The 18758-nt window shown below is 43.2% G+C and overlaps 1 protein-coding gene across 1 annotated transcript; it reads left to right on the top strand.

Moving 5' to 3' along the window:
• The first annotated feature begins 8358 nt into the window (after nucleotides 1–8358).
• On the top strand, nucleotides 8359–8781 carry LOC122655286. Its single transcript, XM_043849491.1, has one exon. The coding sequence runs from the start codon at nucleotides 8359–8361 to the stop codon at nucleotides 8779–8781; it is 423 nt and encodes a 140-aa protein (XP_043705426.1).
• The last annotated feature ends 9977 nt before the right edge of the window (nucleotides 8782–18758 follow it).

The following is an 18758-nucleotide window of genomic DNA, read 5'->3' as shown; positions in this document are numbered from 1 at the left end:
ACCGCCTTCATCTGATAGCCCTTATGATCTCTAAAAATGAAACCTAGACCTCCTTTGAACTTCTAGTTCCCAACACTGCATCACAATTGACCTTATGGTAACTGACCAATGGAGCTATCCAACTGAGAACATCAGTAGGCGCACTATAAGATCCAGATGTTGTTGCATGCCTACAAGAAAAAGTAGTATGAAACTCAATACAACCATTGTGATTACCTCTTGTGGTGTCCAATTTTTAGTGTTGACCATATAATTGTTGTAGACCCTGAATTTTGTCACCCCCTCAGCAATGATGACAACCGGACGTGAATTGACGAAGTTTATCTCTCAAGAAGGAATAGATCTCTTAACCTAATTATTTATCCTGATAAGGTTTGGACAAATTTTTTTAAGTGCCAAATATTCAATGATAGCCAAGGGTGCAAAAGCAGTGATTGGAAACACTGCCAGCATTTTGCCGGCACCAAATTAGGGTTAATCACTATTTTTAAAATTAAAGTATTTTTAAACTAATCTTGGGCTAAAAATTATACCTTTGTATGTTACTCAGAAAGATGAATCCAACGGTATATTTTGTGTTAAAATTCGACACCCGGGTGTGATACAGGGCCCGAAATAGACAATTTTGCCGGCACCAAGTTAGGGTTAATCACTGTTTTTAAAATTAAAATATTTTTTGACCTAATCTTGGGATAAAAATTATAACTTTGGATAGTGCTCAGAAAGAAGAATCCAATGGTATATTTTGTGTCAAAGTCTGACACTCGAGCGCGATACAGGGCCCAAAACCAGCAATTTTACCGGCATAAAATTAGGGTTAATCACTATTTTCAAAATTAAAATATTTTTTGACCTAATATTGGGCTATAAATTGTACCTTTGGATAGTGCTCGGAAATACGAATCCAACGGTATAATTTGTGTCAAAATCTGACACTCGGGCGCAATGTAGGGCTCGAAATTGGCAAAAGATTCCATTTCGGGTTACATAGATCAACTAAGCTTCCAAGGATCCTTGTAAGCTCCACGGACCTTTGGAACCCAAGGGAGGTTCCTTGGATCCATGGAAGCTTGGATAAGGTTTAAAAAAAATTTTAAAAAAGGAAAAAAAAATGAAAATATCTTAAAATCCTAAGCTATAAATACCCCCACTCTTTAAACGAATGCACTTGAAAAAATCTGGAGTTTGAGGATTTCAGCTCACTTGAGATTTTGAAAAATATATGTTTTAAGAAAAAGAAGCTCCTCTCTACAGAAGCCGTTCCAAAGTTTGATTTTTCAAATTTTCTTTTTTTGGTTTGAGTTTTGAAAGAAGAGAGAGAAGCAAGAGGTTTTTTCTTTGAAAATCTGATTATCTTTTAGCTTTCTTCATTATTTCTTTTTGGATGCTTTGAGTGGGTAAGTTCTATACCTTTATCCTTCATTTGTCATCCCTTTTTGCCGACATGATTGTCCCCCCGATGCCCCATTACTCTATGGAAAGTCCCTCAATATGCTCCTTGAAGTTTTGAATCCACAGATAATAGGGATATTTCCACACCCTACCTTATGAGAGGTATAACCCTTTAAGTGAGAGAGAAGAAGTCTTTTCCTCTCCACCTGAGCCAAGGTTCTGTTCGATTTCCAACGAAGTTCTTTCGGTACGCCGAGGTTTTGTTCGATTTTTGTCAGCAAAAGTTCGTTTGATAAATCGGGGTTCTGCCCAAATTTTATCAACGAATTCCATTTCATAGAGCGGAAGCACCGCCAAAATTTACAAAAGTTTCTTTTGAAACCTTAGTGGAAGGTCAAATCCAAGTATTTTCATCTTCTTATCCCACTCGAACTCTGGCATAATGTAGACCTGTAAAGTGACTGGGTTATAACATATACTTGTGGACATTTTATGCCATTTTCATGCATGTGTTATGCTTATTGTGGACCATAAAATCATATAAAATATTATTCCTGCCTTTCAAGGGCATTTTGGTAATTATCCAAAAGACCCCAAAATGGCCATCCACTGTCACTATATTGGTGTATTTAGTAGTTCTATGATATTTGCCATTGGACATTTAATTGCTTTTCAGAGTTTTAGTGATGTGTGCATGCGTTATTTACTAATGATCTAATCAATGTCGAGTGGTTCTTTTACCCCCCATCGATTATTATTGCTTTCCAGAGTTTTAGTAATGTGTGTGTGTGTTGTTTACTAATGATCTGATCGATGACCAAGTGGTTCTTTTAACCCCCATCGATCATTATTGCTTCTTAGAGTAAATGACTCAAGCACCTGAAAGAATCTTACTGTTTTACACAGGTCCTTCTAGAATTACAGCTTTCTAGAGTAAATGACTCTGGCACCTGACAAAATCTTACTGTTTTACACTTTCTAGAGTAAATGACTCTGACACTTGACAAAATCTTACTATTTTATATTGGTCCTTCCAGAATTACAGCTTTCTAGAGTAAATGACTCTGGCACCTAACAAAATCTTACTGTTTTACACTGGTCCTTCTAGAATCTCGATTTTTCGGCCCTTACGCCATCATGTTTTCTTAAAAGACTTGTCAATCCTTGTATCGTCACGGTACCGACTTTTTCTAAAAATAGGTTCGATCGCCCCCGTTGGGTTCAGAACGTTATTACATTCATATATTATAATCATGTTTTTAATCAATGGTACTGTCCAAATATGATTTTATTCGCCCTCGTTGCATTTATGTCCTTCAGGGTTGCTTTGGTATTTTACCTATTAGAGGCTCAAAATCCCATTCCAATAATACTATTCAGTATGTCTGGATATCTTAAGTTGATAAACATCACTTTTTTATCTTTGTAATCCTCTAGAGTGTCATTTTGGACACCCATTTACCATTATGCCCTTGGGGGGCTTTTTGGTCATTTTGGACACCCATTTCCATGCATTTCTACAATTCTACCCTCTAGTGGCATTTTGATAATTATTAACATTTTGAGCTGAATTGTACTTTAGATATTTGGAATATCTCCTATATGCTTTGTTAACACATCTAGTCATGTTTAATATCATTGGTGATGCTTAAATATGATTTTTCTGTAATTTTGCCCTCTAGTAGCATTATGGTAACTATTGTCATTTTGAGCTGGATTGCACTTTAGATATTTGGAATATCTCATATATGTTATGTTAACATATCTAGTCATGTATAATATCAGTGGTGATGCTTAAATATGATATTTACATAATTCTACCCTCCAGTGGCATTTTGGTAATTATTTCCATTTTGAGCTGGATTGCACTTTAGATATTATGAATATCTCATATATGTTTTGTTAACATATCTAGTCATGTTTAATATCATTGGCGATGCTTAAATATGATTTTTCTGCAATTCCGCCTCTAGTGGCATTTTGGTAATTATTACCATTTTGAGCTGGATTGCACTTTAGATATTTGGAATAGTTCATATATGTTTTCTTAATATATCTAGTCATGTTTAATATCATTGGTGATGCTTAAATATGATTTTTCTGCAATTTTGCCCTCCAATGGCATTTTGGTAATTATTATCATTTTGAGTTAGATTGCACTTTAGATATTTGGAATATCTCATATATGTTTTGTTAAGATATTTAGTCATGTTTGATATCATTGGTGATGTTTAACTATGATTTTCTACAAGTCTACTCTCTAGGGGCATTTTGGTAATATTCACCATTTTGGGTTGGAATGCACTTTTGGAATCTGGAATACCTCATACATATGTTGTTAATGCATTTAATCATATTTAGATCAATGTTGCTGTTCAGACATGACTTTATTTGCATTTTATGCCTTTATGCCCTCTAGGGACATTTTGGTAATTTCTATTACTTTATGCTGGTTTGCATATTTAATATCTTATGGTACATGGCCATGATATTTTGACAGTAGATCAACTTTACATGTTGTTATATGAGACCCTTTTTTTTGGGTGAATATTATATGAGACCTTACTTAGAGAGAATTTGTGAATCCTATCATCTAACACGAAGGACCGGCTACTCTGGGCAGAGTGGGTGCGTAAAGCCTTCCCATCTCCGTAACCTGACCTCTTACCCATTCTCTGGCCAGATCATTTGGAATCAACCGTAGCCCTATCCTCTAACCATGATTTGGGCTACCTATTTAGGGTTTTAGGCCCTTCACAACCTAGGTGGTGACTTCATTCTGTTATTTTAAATTGTGCTTTCCCTGCACCCACACCACCGGTTCATAAGAGTGAACCTCGACACACCATCTTTTGGCATTCAATTCGAGTCATTAAGGAAAAGGGACATCAATGCCGTGAGGCGTCACGAGCACCCCGCAAGGGTGCCCGTTGGGCCATGGTTGCCGTTGTTGTGATCTGGAGTTCCTTGTTCTGATATGGCGTCACCTGAGACACCTTCTCAGGTGGAGGTTGGCCTTATGTTACCATTCTACATGTGTTTGTTATTTTCCTTCTGGTGGTTGCTTCCTTGCAACTTTTCTTTCGGACTTTATCTTCAGATGACATAGCAGTCTCAGACTTTATCTTCAGATGGCGCCTAGCGTTGTAATTTGTTGGTGGGTCAGGTCTGGTCCCTCCTCTAGTTGTTTCGCAGTAGCTTCTGTGAATCACCTCTTTGGAGGGGGGTGGACTATGTGTCTGAGTCCTCTATCCCAGGTGTACCTCCTGGTGATCATAGCTACTCCGGGTGGGTCACATGCCATGGTGGGAACTCTCCAGGAGTTACCTTGGATGGTGATTCTCTTAGGGAGTAAGACCTAGGCACATGGCAGGTTTGGCTGACCGGGGCTTTCCCTATGGTTCCCATGAGTATAGGGTCAGCTGATCGACAATCATTCCATCTCTCATGGGGGCCTAAACCTGGCAACTCTGAGTGCCAAGCTATCTGCTGGACTAGAGCAGATGTAGATACACGACAAGGTGTGCTGCCTGTGAAGATGGCTATAACTCTTCCTAGGCTTGGTGCGATCGTCCCCTGTATCAAGCTCAACTCTCTCTACAGGACAGGTGCCTGAGGGTTTTTGGAGTTCAAGAATCTACTTGTTCGGGTTCAGAGATTCTCGACCTTGACCTTGTTGCAGCCAGTGGATCGGTAGGAGCGACTGTATTTTGCACTTCATCTTCCCAGGGGGATGAGCGACTTTGATTCTCCATAATGTAATCAGGCTTCGTGCCTCTTTGTAATGTTGTATGGTTCTCGGCCTCTTTGTAATGTTGTATGGCCCTCAGCCACTTTGTAGAATTCTTTTCTAATTACCACTGTCGTCTGGCATGATCAATAAAATGAACCTTTTATCATATGTTTCCTTTGTTGGCTTTGTACGACTCTTATCTTTGTGGGAAACTTGCCTTGCTATTCTCTGACCGAGGTTGAGATTGTAATATTCTTCTGACTCTTTCAAAATTTCTTCTTTTCCCTTGGGCTTTACCAAGCTGTTTCCCCTAATTTTTTTTCCTTTGAAGGCTCATTGTTACGCCCCCATCCCAATAAGGAATAAACTAATAATAAAGGGGTGACTAGGGTGACATGTGTCATCCCAATAGACTACCAGGATCACAAATGCAGTGTCCCAATTCAAAGTCTTAGTCTAATATGAAAACACATTAATGTCAGAGTACGAAAGGTAAGGAATATTACATTCCCAAGGATCAAAAAATAAACGGAAGCATTTACATTAGTTACCTCATGTTCATATGGCTAAGTGGTACATAAATAGTTCTGACAGATATCCCGAATGACCATAGCATAACTACCCAATGCACGTATAACAATAAATGTTTATATGAGGCATGTGGCCCCAAAAATCAAAAGGAGGGAACAAGTCCCAAGTGTCAATAAGGCCCGTAGGCGTAGTCGTCATAAGGACATCCATCACCGTGCTCCTTGGTCACGGCCTCTGGGTCCTCTATACCGATATCATTATACTCCGAGGCTTGAACCTCGAGTCCAGCAAAATAAGCATCACCTGCAACATCATCTAAAGAGGTGTGCACAAGGGGGGGTTAGCTCCACTGAGCCAGTGAGGGGGAGGGAAATGCACAAACACACATACAGAGCAGATAGTCCATGGTGCATGTAATTATTACCGTATTGCCACCTAACATAGTTCTAGGTCAAGGGTATACGCTACTGTAATAACTTGGGAGACATTGTGGGTCCTTCCATTTTCACCATAGGGAAGCCTCAGTTATTACCTTGGGGCCCACGCCGATCGTAGCCTCATACCACCTAGAGGCAGACCCCGATAACCATTACTGCCCTGGCCTGGCCTCTCAAACTCTCCACAGGAGGCAGGTGCTCTGGCTACCCAACACCTAAACCCCTGTTGGTAAGGGTTGTAGCATAGGGAACTGAGCCTAACCGCAGTATGTTATATGGACCTTATCATGTCGAGAGGTACATCCGGGTGTGTCAATGTCTCATTCCATCTAACACCCAGGTACCAGCACAACACGACGCATACAAATAAGAATGACATGCAAATACAAGTTCACATGAACTGGGGTTCCGGTACTGGTACTTCCCGACACTATAACCCAACACAATTCACATCATCATAATCATCATCATCATTATTATCAAATAAGAATAAATGCAATATGCAATCATGCTTGAATGATAATACAACATCATGATACATATATATATATATATATATATATATATATATATTGATAGGTCAGGAGATCTCCCTCAACGATGAGGAGCTGACATGTACATAAGGAACGAGCTGAGGTCACGCAGATCGGGCGCGAGCTGACCGAGCTCATCAAGAGCGAGGTCTGATGAGCGACTTATGTCACGGAGCACAGGTGCGAGAGCGTAGCTCGTGCCATTACGAGAGATCGCTACATCACCATTCAGATAGCAGCGACCTAGCTTGTGCTAGGGAAGGGCGACCTCAACACTTCACCTAGCTAATCCAAAACTTGTCATGGACCAACGTGGCTTGAGATTATCGCCCACATTGTGCCTAATTAGGAGCGAGGGAAGTCAGGGGATAAAGGTTATCCCTAAAATTACTCCAAAACCCAGTCACTCCACTCCAAGAATTTGGCATTCCTATTAGGGCACGATTCTGCCCACAATCATCCATAAATAAGGAGGTAACGTCCATCCATAATCATCCGAATTCCATGATTCTCATCTGTTGCTAAGGATTCTGACTTAAGCATCGGAGTGGAACTGTGGGCATAACCCAGTCCTCTCTGCTAACTCTGTCTTGCAGACACAGTGCGCTCCGATACAGTTTCCTGACGCAACAGATTGGCACCGTCTGTGGGAACGATAATCACAAAGCCTTCAAAGCTCTACAAGTCAATCGGAGATTATGGCAGGCGAACAGAATGTGGTTCACACCAACCCTGAAGCTCCCCAGGCAGTGGAGAATCCAGCAGCCCGTCGGACGAAGAAAAACACATGAGTAGGAGGACAGGCTGGGAAGCAAACTCTATGACGAACGGCAGTGATGACGGTTGGATCCCAGCCATCGGAGGCCACAGCGGCCACAGCAGGGTCCCAGCCATCGACAGCGAGAGCGACTGGGCCAAGTTCAGTCCCAGAAGGTGGGCAAGCCAGCCAAAGCCCAAGGGCTCTACCGCCCCCTCCTCCGCTGCCAGAAGGATTCATCCCGGTGAGCATGAATCTTGATGCACTGGCTACGGTAGGTTAGATACACGATCTGCAGCTGCAAGTCCTTTCAACAGAATGAGTTCCTCAGAGAGGTGGTCAGGGAGCTACAGACTATGAGAGCAGCCCATCCTGCACCAGTCGCGGCACCGATCTTGCCTCCAGTACCCGTCCTCCCCAGACCAGCACAAGAGGGCCACAGAGCCCTGAGAGAAGAAGCACACAGAACCAGAAGCCGAGCCGGGTCGTCTCACCCTCCCAAAGGAACCTCCCTCCTCCGGGGATCATTCGCATTGGAGATCTGCCCGCGAGGAACAACCCCTCTCGTGTGTCAAAGCGATCTATCTCAACACACCGAGGAACCCATGGTAAAATAGAGCAGAGCCGCACGAAGAATTTGGACTCGAGCACTGAACGAGTCAGTCAGCAAAGATCGATTAGGCAAGACTAGTGTTAGGGGAGGAATGGGCACAGCAAGCAGGTCGAGCTGGCAGCGGGTCGAGCTGGCAGCCAACCAGGTCATTGAAAGTGAGCTTGACCATAAATTCAGGGAGATCAACACCAAGTTAGAAGCCCTGGAAAAGGTAGCATTCCCAAGGAAAGTTTCAGGCCCGGCCAACACCCCTTCACGGCTGAGATCATGAGGGCCGAGCTTCCTCGAGGCTTTAAACCTCCCACTTTTGAGGCCTATGATGGGAAAGGCGACCCCAATGATTACATCAGCTATTTAATGCGATGATGATGGTACTCGATAGATCTGACGTCGTGTCATGCCGCTCCTTCCCAACATCCCTAAAGGGACCAGCAGAGCTCTGGTTCGCCAAACTGAAACCCAACTCCATCAGAAGCTTCACAGAGCTGGCCAAGGCATTCATGAGTTGCTTCCATAGCAGTGTCAAACAAAAGAAGACCGCTACCAACCTGCTAGCGGTGAAGCAGCGTCCTGATGAGTCCATAAGGGATTACATCACATGCTTCAATGGAGAAGCTCTGAAGATCAAGGACCTGGACGATGCCATGGCCTTCAATACCCTGCACAATGGGGTAACCAACCATGACCTGGTGAAGTCGCTCGCCCTGGACCTAGTCACCAACATGCCCCAGCTACTGGATCGTTGCTATCAGTATGCCAACATGTTTGATATCATGAAGGCATGAAAAATGGCTGATCCCAAGGCCTCAGAGAAGACAAAGGTGAGTGAGAAGGAGGAGAAGAGAGATGCCAAGAAAGCCGAGGTCATATCGGTACTCAGACTGAGATCGGAGCCTGGACTACATACCCCTAAACACCAACAGGACCAAGATCCTGATGGAGGTGTATAATCGAGGTCTGATGCAGTGGCCTGGACTGATGTTCTCGAAACTTGAGGACAAAAATAAAAGGAAGTACTGCAAGTTCCATTAAGACATTGGCCATGACACCGAGGACTATAGGCAGTTAAAGAGAGAGATCGAGGACGTGATCCAGAAGGGCCATCTGAGGTGATATGTCAAGGAGGATGGGAAGGACAATGCTCGAGGTCGCGAGACCACGGAGAGCGACCCTAAGAGGGATGACCGACCTCGAGGAAGAGAGGATCGAGATCGCCATGAAGATCAGCGAGACGACAGAAGAGATAACAGGAGAGCTGACACTGAAGCCAATACCTCCACGGCGCCAGCTATCCTCACCATCCTAGGAGGCCCGGGGTAGGAGTCATCCCGAAAGGTGAAGTCCAAAGCGCGGTTCGTTGCTATAACTGAAGTGTCCGAGAAGAAAGCACGAATCGAGCCTGTAATTACCTTCTCTGACAAAGACATGGAGGGGCTAAGCTGGCCACATGACGATGCTGTCATAGTTCAGGCAGTCATAGCCAATCGACCAGTTCACATGATCCTGGCGGACATTGGGGCTTCGGTAGCCATGCTGTCCTACGATGCCTACAAATAGTTCTGGTTCGCGCCTGGCACGCTGAAGCCTGAGACCGCGCCCTTGTACGGGTTCTCAGGGGCGCCCGCCCCGATCGAGGGGTCAGTAGAACTCCTGATGATAGTGGGAACCGGCCCCTGTTAAAAAACCATAAAGGTCAACTTTATGGTAGTTCGGGTCGTGATTGCCTACAATGTCATCCTCGGTAGGCCAAGCTTGAACGAGCTAGGACCCGTAGTATCTACCAAGCACTTGAAGGTTAAGTTCTCTACCCCTAACGGCATGGGAGAATGTTGAATTGAGCAGAAAAAAGCCCAAGAGTGCCACGCTACTTTCTTAAAGGAGATCAAGGGCAACTGCAGGGGGACAACCTTCACAGTAGAAGTCACAGACAACCGTAAGGGTGACCAACACTATCAACGAGGGAAATTAGTCAAGGAGCTCGTTAAAGTCTCGATCGATGACCAAGACCCCACAAAGACCATGAAGATCGGGGCCCTGCTAAAGGAGGAAGAAGCAAAAGAGCTCGCATCGTTCCTCTGGAAGAATGCTGACATGTTTGCCTGGACTGCAGTCGATATGCCAGGCATCCCACACCACATCGCGGAACACGCCTTGCACGTGGACCCTGCCAGGAAGCCGGTCCAACAGTAAAGAAGAAGCTACGCCCCGGAGCATCAGGCCACAATGAAGGAAGAAATAGAAAAGTTGAAAGCCTCTGGCTTTATCAGGGAAGAACAGTTCCCTATATGGCTGGCCAACGTGGTGATGGTGCCAAAGCCTAATGGGAAGTGGAGGATGTGCGTAGACTACACCAACCTCAACAAGGCCTGCCCCAAAGACGAGTACCCTCTCCCTAGGATAGACCTCCTGATAGATGCGACTGCTAGGCATGAAAGGTTAAGTTTCATGGATGCGTACTTAGGGTATGACCAGATCCTGATGAAAGAAGGGGATGAGAAATACACAGTGTTTCGCTCAGACCAGGAGAACTTTTGCTACCTGGTTATGCCTTTCGGCTTGAAGAACGCAGGGGCGACCTATCAGCGAATGGTCAACAAAATGTTCAAGGCCCAGATCGGTAGGAACATGGAGGTGTACATGGATGATATGCTGATCAAAAGCATACGAGCCGAGGACCATTTAACCGACTTGGACGAGGTATTTCAGGTATTGCGTACTCACCAAATGAAGCTGAACCCATCCAAGTACGCCTTTGGAGTAAGCTCTGGGAAATTCCTTGGATTCATGGTATCCCAAAGGGGGATTGAGGCTAACCCAACCAATATATAAGCCATCCAGGAGATGGGCCCACCTAGAATGGTCCGTGATGTACAAAGGCTGAATGGCAGAATAGCAGCACTAGCCAGATTCATGTAGCGATCTGGAGACAAGTGTCTGCCCTTCTTCAAGACATTAAAGAATCTGAAGGAGGTGAAAGGCTTCACCTGGATGGACGATTGCCAAAGAGCCTTTGAGGATTTGAAGAAATACTTGGCTAACCCACCTCTATTGGCACGACCTGATCCCAAGGGAGAACTGTTGGTGTACCTAGCAACGTTGCCAGTGGTGGTAAGTGTGACCTTAGTAAAAGAAGAGAATGGGGTGTAGGATTAAGCGCTTGCCAATCCCCCAAAAGACGCCTTGTGAGGGAAAGTGCAACTTTAATTCCTTATTGCACACCAGCTAGCGCGAATCGCTCCCTCGTCCGAGCTGGGATCTTGGCAGGGCATTTTAGGTTACTCCCAACAGTTCCCCTCCAAATGTACGCCCAATAACAGAGCACCCATGGCACCGGGGAGACTCAAACTCGCGACCACCTGCTCTGATACCAATTGTAGAACCAAGCACTTTCCAATCCCCCAAAAGACACCTTATGAGGGAAGGTGCAACTTTAATTCCTTATTACACACCAGCCAGCGCGCATCGCCCCCTCGCCTGAGCTGGGATCTGGGCAGGGCATTTTGGATCACTCCCAACATGGGGTACAGAAGTCGGTATACTACATCAGGCACATATTGTTGGAAGCAAAGAGTGGCTATCCAAAGATCGAGAAGCTCACATTCGCACTAGTCAAAGCGGTAAGAAAACTGAGGCCATACTTCCAAGCCTACCTAATATCAGTCATGACCGACCAATCGTTGAAGAAAGTGCTCCACAAACCTGATGTGTCAGGAAGACTGATAGCATGGGTAGTAGAGCTGAGCGAGTACTAGATCGAATACAAGCTGAGAACAGCCATAAAAGGCCAAGCCTTAGCCGATTTCATAGTTGAGTGCACCCAGAACAAGACCAAGCTAGAGCAGGGAGACTGAAGGGGAGAAGAGGTCGGCCTAGAACCTTCTTGGACCATGTTCGTGGATGGGTAGAGTAATTTAGAAGGCAACGGAGCGGGTTTTATCTTGACAAGTCCGAAAGGCTTCAAGATACAATTCACGCTACGATTTGGGTTCCCGGCGTCCAACAATGAGGCAGCGAGGCACTGATAGTGGGACTCAAAACAGCCAGGGCCATCCAAGTCAAAAGACCAATAATAAAGAGCGAATCACAGCTGGTCATGAACCAAGTGAATGAAGATTACGAAGTGAAGGATGACCGCATGAAGGTGTACCTTACCATAGCCAAGGATCTAGTCGGTTCGTTTGAGGTGTTTGAGTTATAAAGAATACCAAGGAACGAGAACGAGAATGCCGATGCACTCTCACGACTTTCGACCGAGGCCTTAGCACAACTGGACGGGTCAGTGTATATAGAAAACTTGTCAGAACCCTCCCACCAAACTAGAGAGGTTGCATTGATCGAGATGAAGCCGAGTTGGATGGACCCGATTGTCGCTTACCTGAGGGACGATATCTTGCCCCAAGATAGGATCGAGGCACGAAAGATAAGGGGACACGTAGCAAGGTACACCCTGGTGGAAGGAGAATTATATAAAAGGTCAGTGTCCTCTCCTTTATTGAAATGCCTAACACCAACTCACGCCTTATACACTCTAGTGGAGGTACACAGGGGAATATGTGGCAGCCATATGGGAGGTCACCATCTAGCATATAAAGTACTCCGGCTGGGCTTCTATTAGCCAAACATGCAGAAGGATGCGATCTAATATGTGAAGATGTGTGAACAGTGCCAGAAGTTCGAACCTATACCTCGTAAACCGGCAACCGAGTTAACCTCAACACTTAGCCCCATCCCATTCGCTATATGGGGGATAGACATACTGGGAAATTTCACTCCAGCCTCTGGAGGAAGAAAGTACCTCATTGTCGTGATAGATTACTTCACCAAGTGGGTAGAAGCAGAACCGCTAGCAAAGATTACGCGACAACAGATGGAGAAATTCTTCAGGGATAAGGTCATCTACCGGTTTAGGCTACCTAAGGTGCTAGTAACAAACAATGGGCTTCAGTTCAACAACTCAGAGTTCAGGGCGTTCTATGCGCGTTATCATATAGAGCTGAGGATGACATCAGTGTCCTACCCTCAGGCAAATGGCCAAGCAGAGGTCACCAACCGTACCTTACTAGCTGGGATAAAAAGAAGATTGACTGAAGCAAAGGCAAAATGGGTGGACGAGCTACTAGGTGTCTTATGGTAGTATCGAACCACAGTTCGAATACCCACGGGGGAGAGCCCATTTCGACTGACCTACGGGACCGAAGCCTTGGCCCCAGTCAAAATACTAGCAGGCTCACTGAGGAACCTCAGCTTCAATGAAAGAACATACTAGGATGGACTGAGGGCGAATATGGACTTCCTAGATGAAGTAAGGGAAGACGCCCTGATGAGGAATATAGCCTATCGGCAAAGGACGGCTCACTTCTACACCTCTAAGGTAAAAGAAAGGGTATTCAGGGCTGGAGACTTGGTGCTACGCAAAGCGAGCGCCTCACAACCTCAACATCAAGGGAAGTTGGACGCGAACTGGGAAGGACCCTACGTGGTCTCCAAGTAGATAAGGCTAGGTACATATCGCTTGAGGACCCCGGGGGCAACAAAATACCATGACCCTGGAACTTAGAGAATTTGAGAAATTTTTTCCAGTAAAGTCGCTGTAAGAGCTGTTCTCTTTAATGAAATCTATGATTTAACGTCTGCTCAATTAGCTATTTAATTAGAGACTCTAAAAGACCAACCCAATGGGTTGGCACTAAAGCCGACCTATCAGGTCGGCACGAAAGACCTGGCGAGGCACGAAAGACCAACCTCAAGTATTGGCATAAAAGACCATTACATGGGACTGGCACAAAGACCGACCTCTAAGGTCGGCACCAAAGACCAACCTCAAGCATTGGCATAAAAGACCAGTCCATGGGACTGGCACAAAGACCGACCTCTAAGGTCGGCACCAAAGACCAACCTCAAGCGTTGGAATAAAAGACCAGTCCATGGGACTGGCATAAAGACCGACCTCTAAGGTCGGCACCAAAGACCAACCTCAAGCGTTGGCATAAAAGACCAGTCCATGGGACTGGCACAAAGACCGACCTCCAAGGTTGGCACCAAAGACCAACCTTCAGGGATGGTACCGAAGGCCGACTCATGCGAGAAGTGCGATCTAGGGAGTTTGAAAAATAAAGAGAAATGCTCAAGATAGAAAAGGGCTTCCTTATTAATCAAAGTCAAATATTTACATTTTACAAAAAAAAAAAAAAGAGAAGAAAGAAGCAGTATAAAAAAAAAAAAAATATAGTTCTTCAACTCTGAGCTGGAGGAGGGTCTGAAGCAATGGCCGCATCGGCAGGGAGAGCTGGGTCGAGAGCAGAAAGATTGGCCAAGGTAGAAAGGTCGCCTAGGATAGGGAGGTCGCCTAGAACAATAAGATCTTCAGGGACGGGGGAGGCGACGTCAGCAAGGGCGTCCTGGTCTGGGGAGTCCAGCGGAGGAGCATAGTACTCGAACTTTGAGAAGTCGTAGCCAGGGGTCTCCTTGAGAACGTAGCGAACGGTGTCGATGATGATCCCCTTGGAGCGCTACATCTGGTCCTTGGTCACCTTCTTCTTCTCCTCCACCGCGCTGGAGCGGAGCGACCTCAGGTTTACTTTGAAATTCACTATGAAAGCAAAGAAAAACACAAGTTAGAAGCTCGGCTCGCAGAAACGTGTAAGAAAAGAAAAATAAATTTTGAGGCAGAGACACTCACCCCTGTTGGGGAATTCTAGCCCCACCTCCATAAATGTTTTGATGATAACAAACATATAGACAAGGTTGTGTGTGTGTGGTCTTGTGTGTGTCTCTATGACAATAGGAAAATAAGATGAGGAACTTGAAGACAAAGTAAGAGAAGGTAATAAAGTGAAGTTCAAGAACTAACCATTGAAGATCAAGACCATGAAGGCATGACAAAGCTTGATAAGCGTAGAAGACAACGAAAGAGCTTTTGAAGGTTGAAGAATGACATGTGAAGCAAGGAAGACAAAGATGCTCGTGTGCACTCTTAGAACACTCATTGCATACTTGTACTTGCATAAGCATAACTTAAATTAATAAGCACTTGCATCACTTAGAGACCTTAGGAGGTTATAAATGAACCCCTCCATGATCCTTAAATATGACCGAATTGGTTGGAAAAGACCCGGACCAATCCCCTCAGTCAAACGGTCAGAATCAAGTCTTGACTGTGATCTGGTCTGAGCATCCGGTTGATCGGATCTTAGTACATGCATAGATCGGATTGGGCAGAAGCTTCATGAGTACGTTCCCATAGATGATCTGATCGATCGGGTCAAGTGGGACGATGATCCGATAGATCGGACATCGATCGGATGCCCTGTTTGCCTCCAACGGCTAGTTTTTAACGGTTATATTCTCCAATGGCTAGGATTCGGTCGACTGGATCAATCTTCAGGTCGACCGGATTGGTGAAAAATAGATCCATTAGAGCACTTTTTGCACATGTTCTTTAGGCCATTAATGAGCCTATAAATAGAGAACTTGTCAGTCCTTTTCACCTATCCATTATAGTCCAAAATCATACTTTTGAGAAAGGTGAAAAGTGATAATTGCTCTCATAATTGAAGTCTTGTTCGCATCGATCAAGAGTTGACTTCAAAGATTTAAAAGACCTTCCCAAGCTCATTCAAGGAATTAATTCTAAAAGAAGGTTTGCATTGTGCAAGCATACATTCGCATCATTTAGCACTTACAAGGAGTACACATCACACTCCTTGCTTAGGTATTTCTACCTTATTTCTTTTTGTATTTAGTTTATGCTTTTAAGTTTACAAAGCATTGTTTGCATTGGCCTAGACTGTACTTAGGCATTGCAAGGATCCTCTTAACCTTAAAAGATTTTGGATTCTCTTATCCTTAAAAAATTGGGATCCTCTTATCCCATGTAAAAAGATTGTAAATGTGTTCTTCCCACCTACTGTACTGAAAGGAAGAAACTAGTGAATTCTCTCAAGGTTGAGAAGAGTGGACGTAGGCTAAGTTTAGCCGAACCACTATAAATTCTTTGTGTCCTCTATTTGCGCACTCTCTTTTTCTCTATCTTATTTAATTTCTTAAAAATGATATAAATTCACTAGTGATAACCTATTCACCCCCCTCTAGGTTATCCAACAAGTGGTATCAGAGCGGGAGCTCATTTTGATTGAGACTAAGATCTATGGGATCGCATTACACCAATCCTCTTAAGGGACTAAATGTCTCTAGACCTCCCTTGTTCAATGGAGATAGTTTTTTTATTGGAAATTAGATTTCGAAACTTCACATGTGCACAGAATCTTGAAATTTGGCATGTAATTGAACATGGACCTTACTCTTTCAACATGACTGTAGATGGTGAAAGTGTACCTAAAGAAACCTCTGAATTGACTCCTGCTGAAAAGGAAAAAATTCAGTACAATTTTAAAGCTATCACCTTCCTACAATATGCCTTCACTGATTCTGAATTTAATAAAATAGCCATGTGTGAAACGGCTAAAGAAATTTGGGATACACTTATGGTTTCATATGAAGGAACCTCACAAGTAAAAGAATCCAAGATTGATAAATTAGTACATGAATATGAACTGTTTAAAATGTTAGAAAATGAGAGCATTTCTAGTATATTTTTGCGTTTTACTAACATCACCAACAAGTTGAAGGGCTTGGGTAAAACATATACCAAGTCCAAAAATGTGAGAAAAATTCTCAGGTCACTTCCCCCCAAGTGGAGACTGAAAGTAACAGCCATTAAGGAAGCAAAAGACCTCGACAAAGTGAGCCTGGATGAACTACTTACATCTCTTCTTACTCACGAAGTCGAATTGAATGAAGATGAAAGATGGTCGAAAATAAAAGAACCAAAGAAGAAGACAATAGCTCTCAAGACAACAAAATCATCAGATGAAAAGAGCAATGAAGAAGAGGATATCAATTTCTCAGAAAAAGAAATGTCTCTTATTACCAAGAAATTCCAAAAATTCCTCAAAATAAAAAGGAGGCAAATACTTCAATAAGGGACAAGCAAGCAAAGGTAAGATTCCTACCAAAGATAAAACTTTTTCTTCTAAGAAAGATATTGTCTGCTATGACTGCAGAAAGTCTGGCCACTTTAGAACTGAATGCCCAAAAGGACAAGAAAAGAAGAAAGTTTATGCCGCTGAAATTTTATGGGACTCAAGTGAAGAAGAAGTGGTAGGGGATTCTGATGAAGAAATCACAAATCTAGCTCTTATGACAACAGAAGATGACATAGAGGTAAGTTCGGCCTATCTTACTTCTAATTCTAAATATAGTGATTCAATTGATGAGATAGATACGGATGACATAGATGAAGATGATATTGAAAAGGGATTTGAAGCTCTCTATGAGGCAAGTCGAAAGCTAGAAGCTTCAAACTCCTTTTTAGAAAAGAAAGTAATAGAGTTGAACAATAAAATAGATGACATACGGATCTATATTGCCCAACTCGAAGGAGAAAATGGGAGATTGACGTTAGCTTTGCTAACCTTCACCAAAGATCAAAAATCTTTAGACACTCTCCTTGGTACCCCTCAAAAGCCACCACAAGACAAAGAAGGTTTAGGCTGTAATGGAAAAATCCTATACCATGCCAAAGGTAAAGAAAAAGTGGTAGAGGGAAGAACATACCAAGGTCAAACGTCAACTTTTTTCAAGGAATCATTGATATAGAAATTAAGAACATAGAAATCAAAGGTATAGAAATCAACATCATCATGCATTTCAATATACCTCTCAAAGAAGGAATAGACCTCAAAGGGAATATGTACCTCAAAGATCCCAAGGTCAATATTATAGGCCATATGCTCCATACTCAGTGGAAAGAAGCTATAGACCTCAACAAATCATAGGCCATATATGAAGTATAACTCAAATAGACCTTATGGCCATCAAAGATTTCAAAGAGGTAGAAGAACTCAAAACTCCTTCAATAGCCAAAGACCACAAAGGCAGAAAAGGGCACCATCTCTATTTGACATTTGTGACCCTAGGTACCAACGACTTAAGAACTATGTTCCAGACACAAACTATAGTCTTAATTACAAGACAGTTTGGGTACCTAAGGAATCTCTCAACTCTAACAACAATGGACCCATGAGATTATGGGGACCAATGCATGTGTAAACTTTGTTTTGTAGGTATGCTTGAAGAGCAAAGGGCAAGTAGAATGGTATATCGACAGTGGATGCTCCAAGCATATGACGGCAAATACGAAGTTATTCACAAAGTTGAGAAAGTATGATGGAGGATGGGTGACTTTTGGAGATGATGGCAAAGGAAAAATAATTGGCATTGGAAACATCAATATCGGAGGTACTATCATCTCAAACGTCTATCTGATAAACAAACTTGCCTACAACCTACTCAGTGTAAGTTAACTATGTAGTGTTGGATATAAAATAAGTTTTGATGTTTCACATTGTTTAGTTATGGATACAAATAATAAAAAAGTATTGAAAGGAACTAGAAATAACAATATATATACAGGCATCATTGATGAAACTAGTTCTAGTAATACTTGTTTAGTTTTCTATGAAGATTCAAGTGTTTGGCATAGAAAACTTGGGCATATAAATATCAAATTGATTCAGTTAATAGCTTCCAAAGATCTTGTCCGAAACTTACCTAAACTAAAGTTTGACAAGAATCATTTTTGTGATACATGCCAAAAGGGTAAACAAGTTAAGGTTTCTCACAAATCTAAGAACATAGTTTCAACTTCTAGACCACTTGAACTTCTCCATTTAGATCTTTTTGGCCCTATCCCTACTCCAAG

The sequence above is a fragment of the Telopea speciosissima genome, chromosome 3, assembly GCF_018873765.1.
Source record: "Telopea speciosissima isolate NSW1024214 ecotype Mountain lineage chromosome 3, Tspe_v1, whole genome shotgun sequence".
Classification (NCBI taxonomy): Eukaryota; Viridiplantae; Streptophyta; class Magnoliopsida; order Proteales; family Proteaceae; genus Telopea; species Telopea speciosissima.
The sequence above is the reverse complement of the archived record's forward strand: the minus strand, read 5'-3'. Positions and strand labels throughout refer to the sequence as shown.

Bases quoted from the DNA above. Each gene is read 5' to 3' on its own strand.
- LOC122655286 (XM_043849491.1), top strand. From the start codon at position 8,359: ATGATGATGGTACTCGATAGATCTGACGTCGTGTCATGCCGCTCCTTC.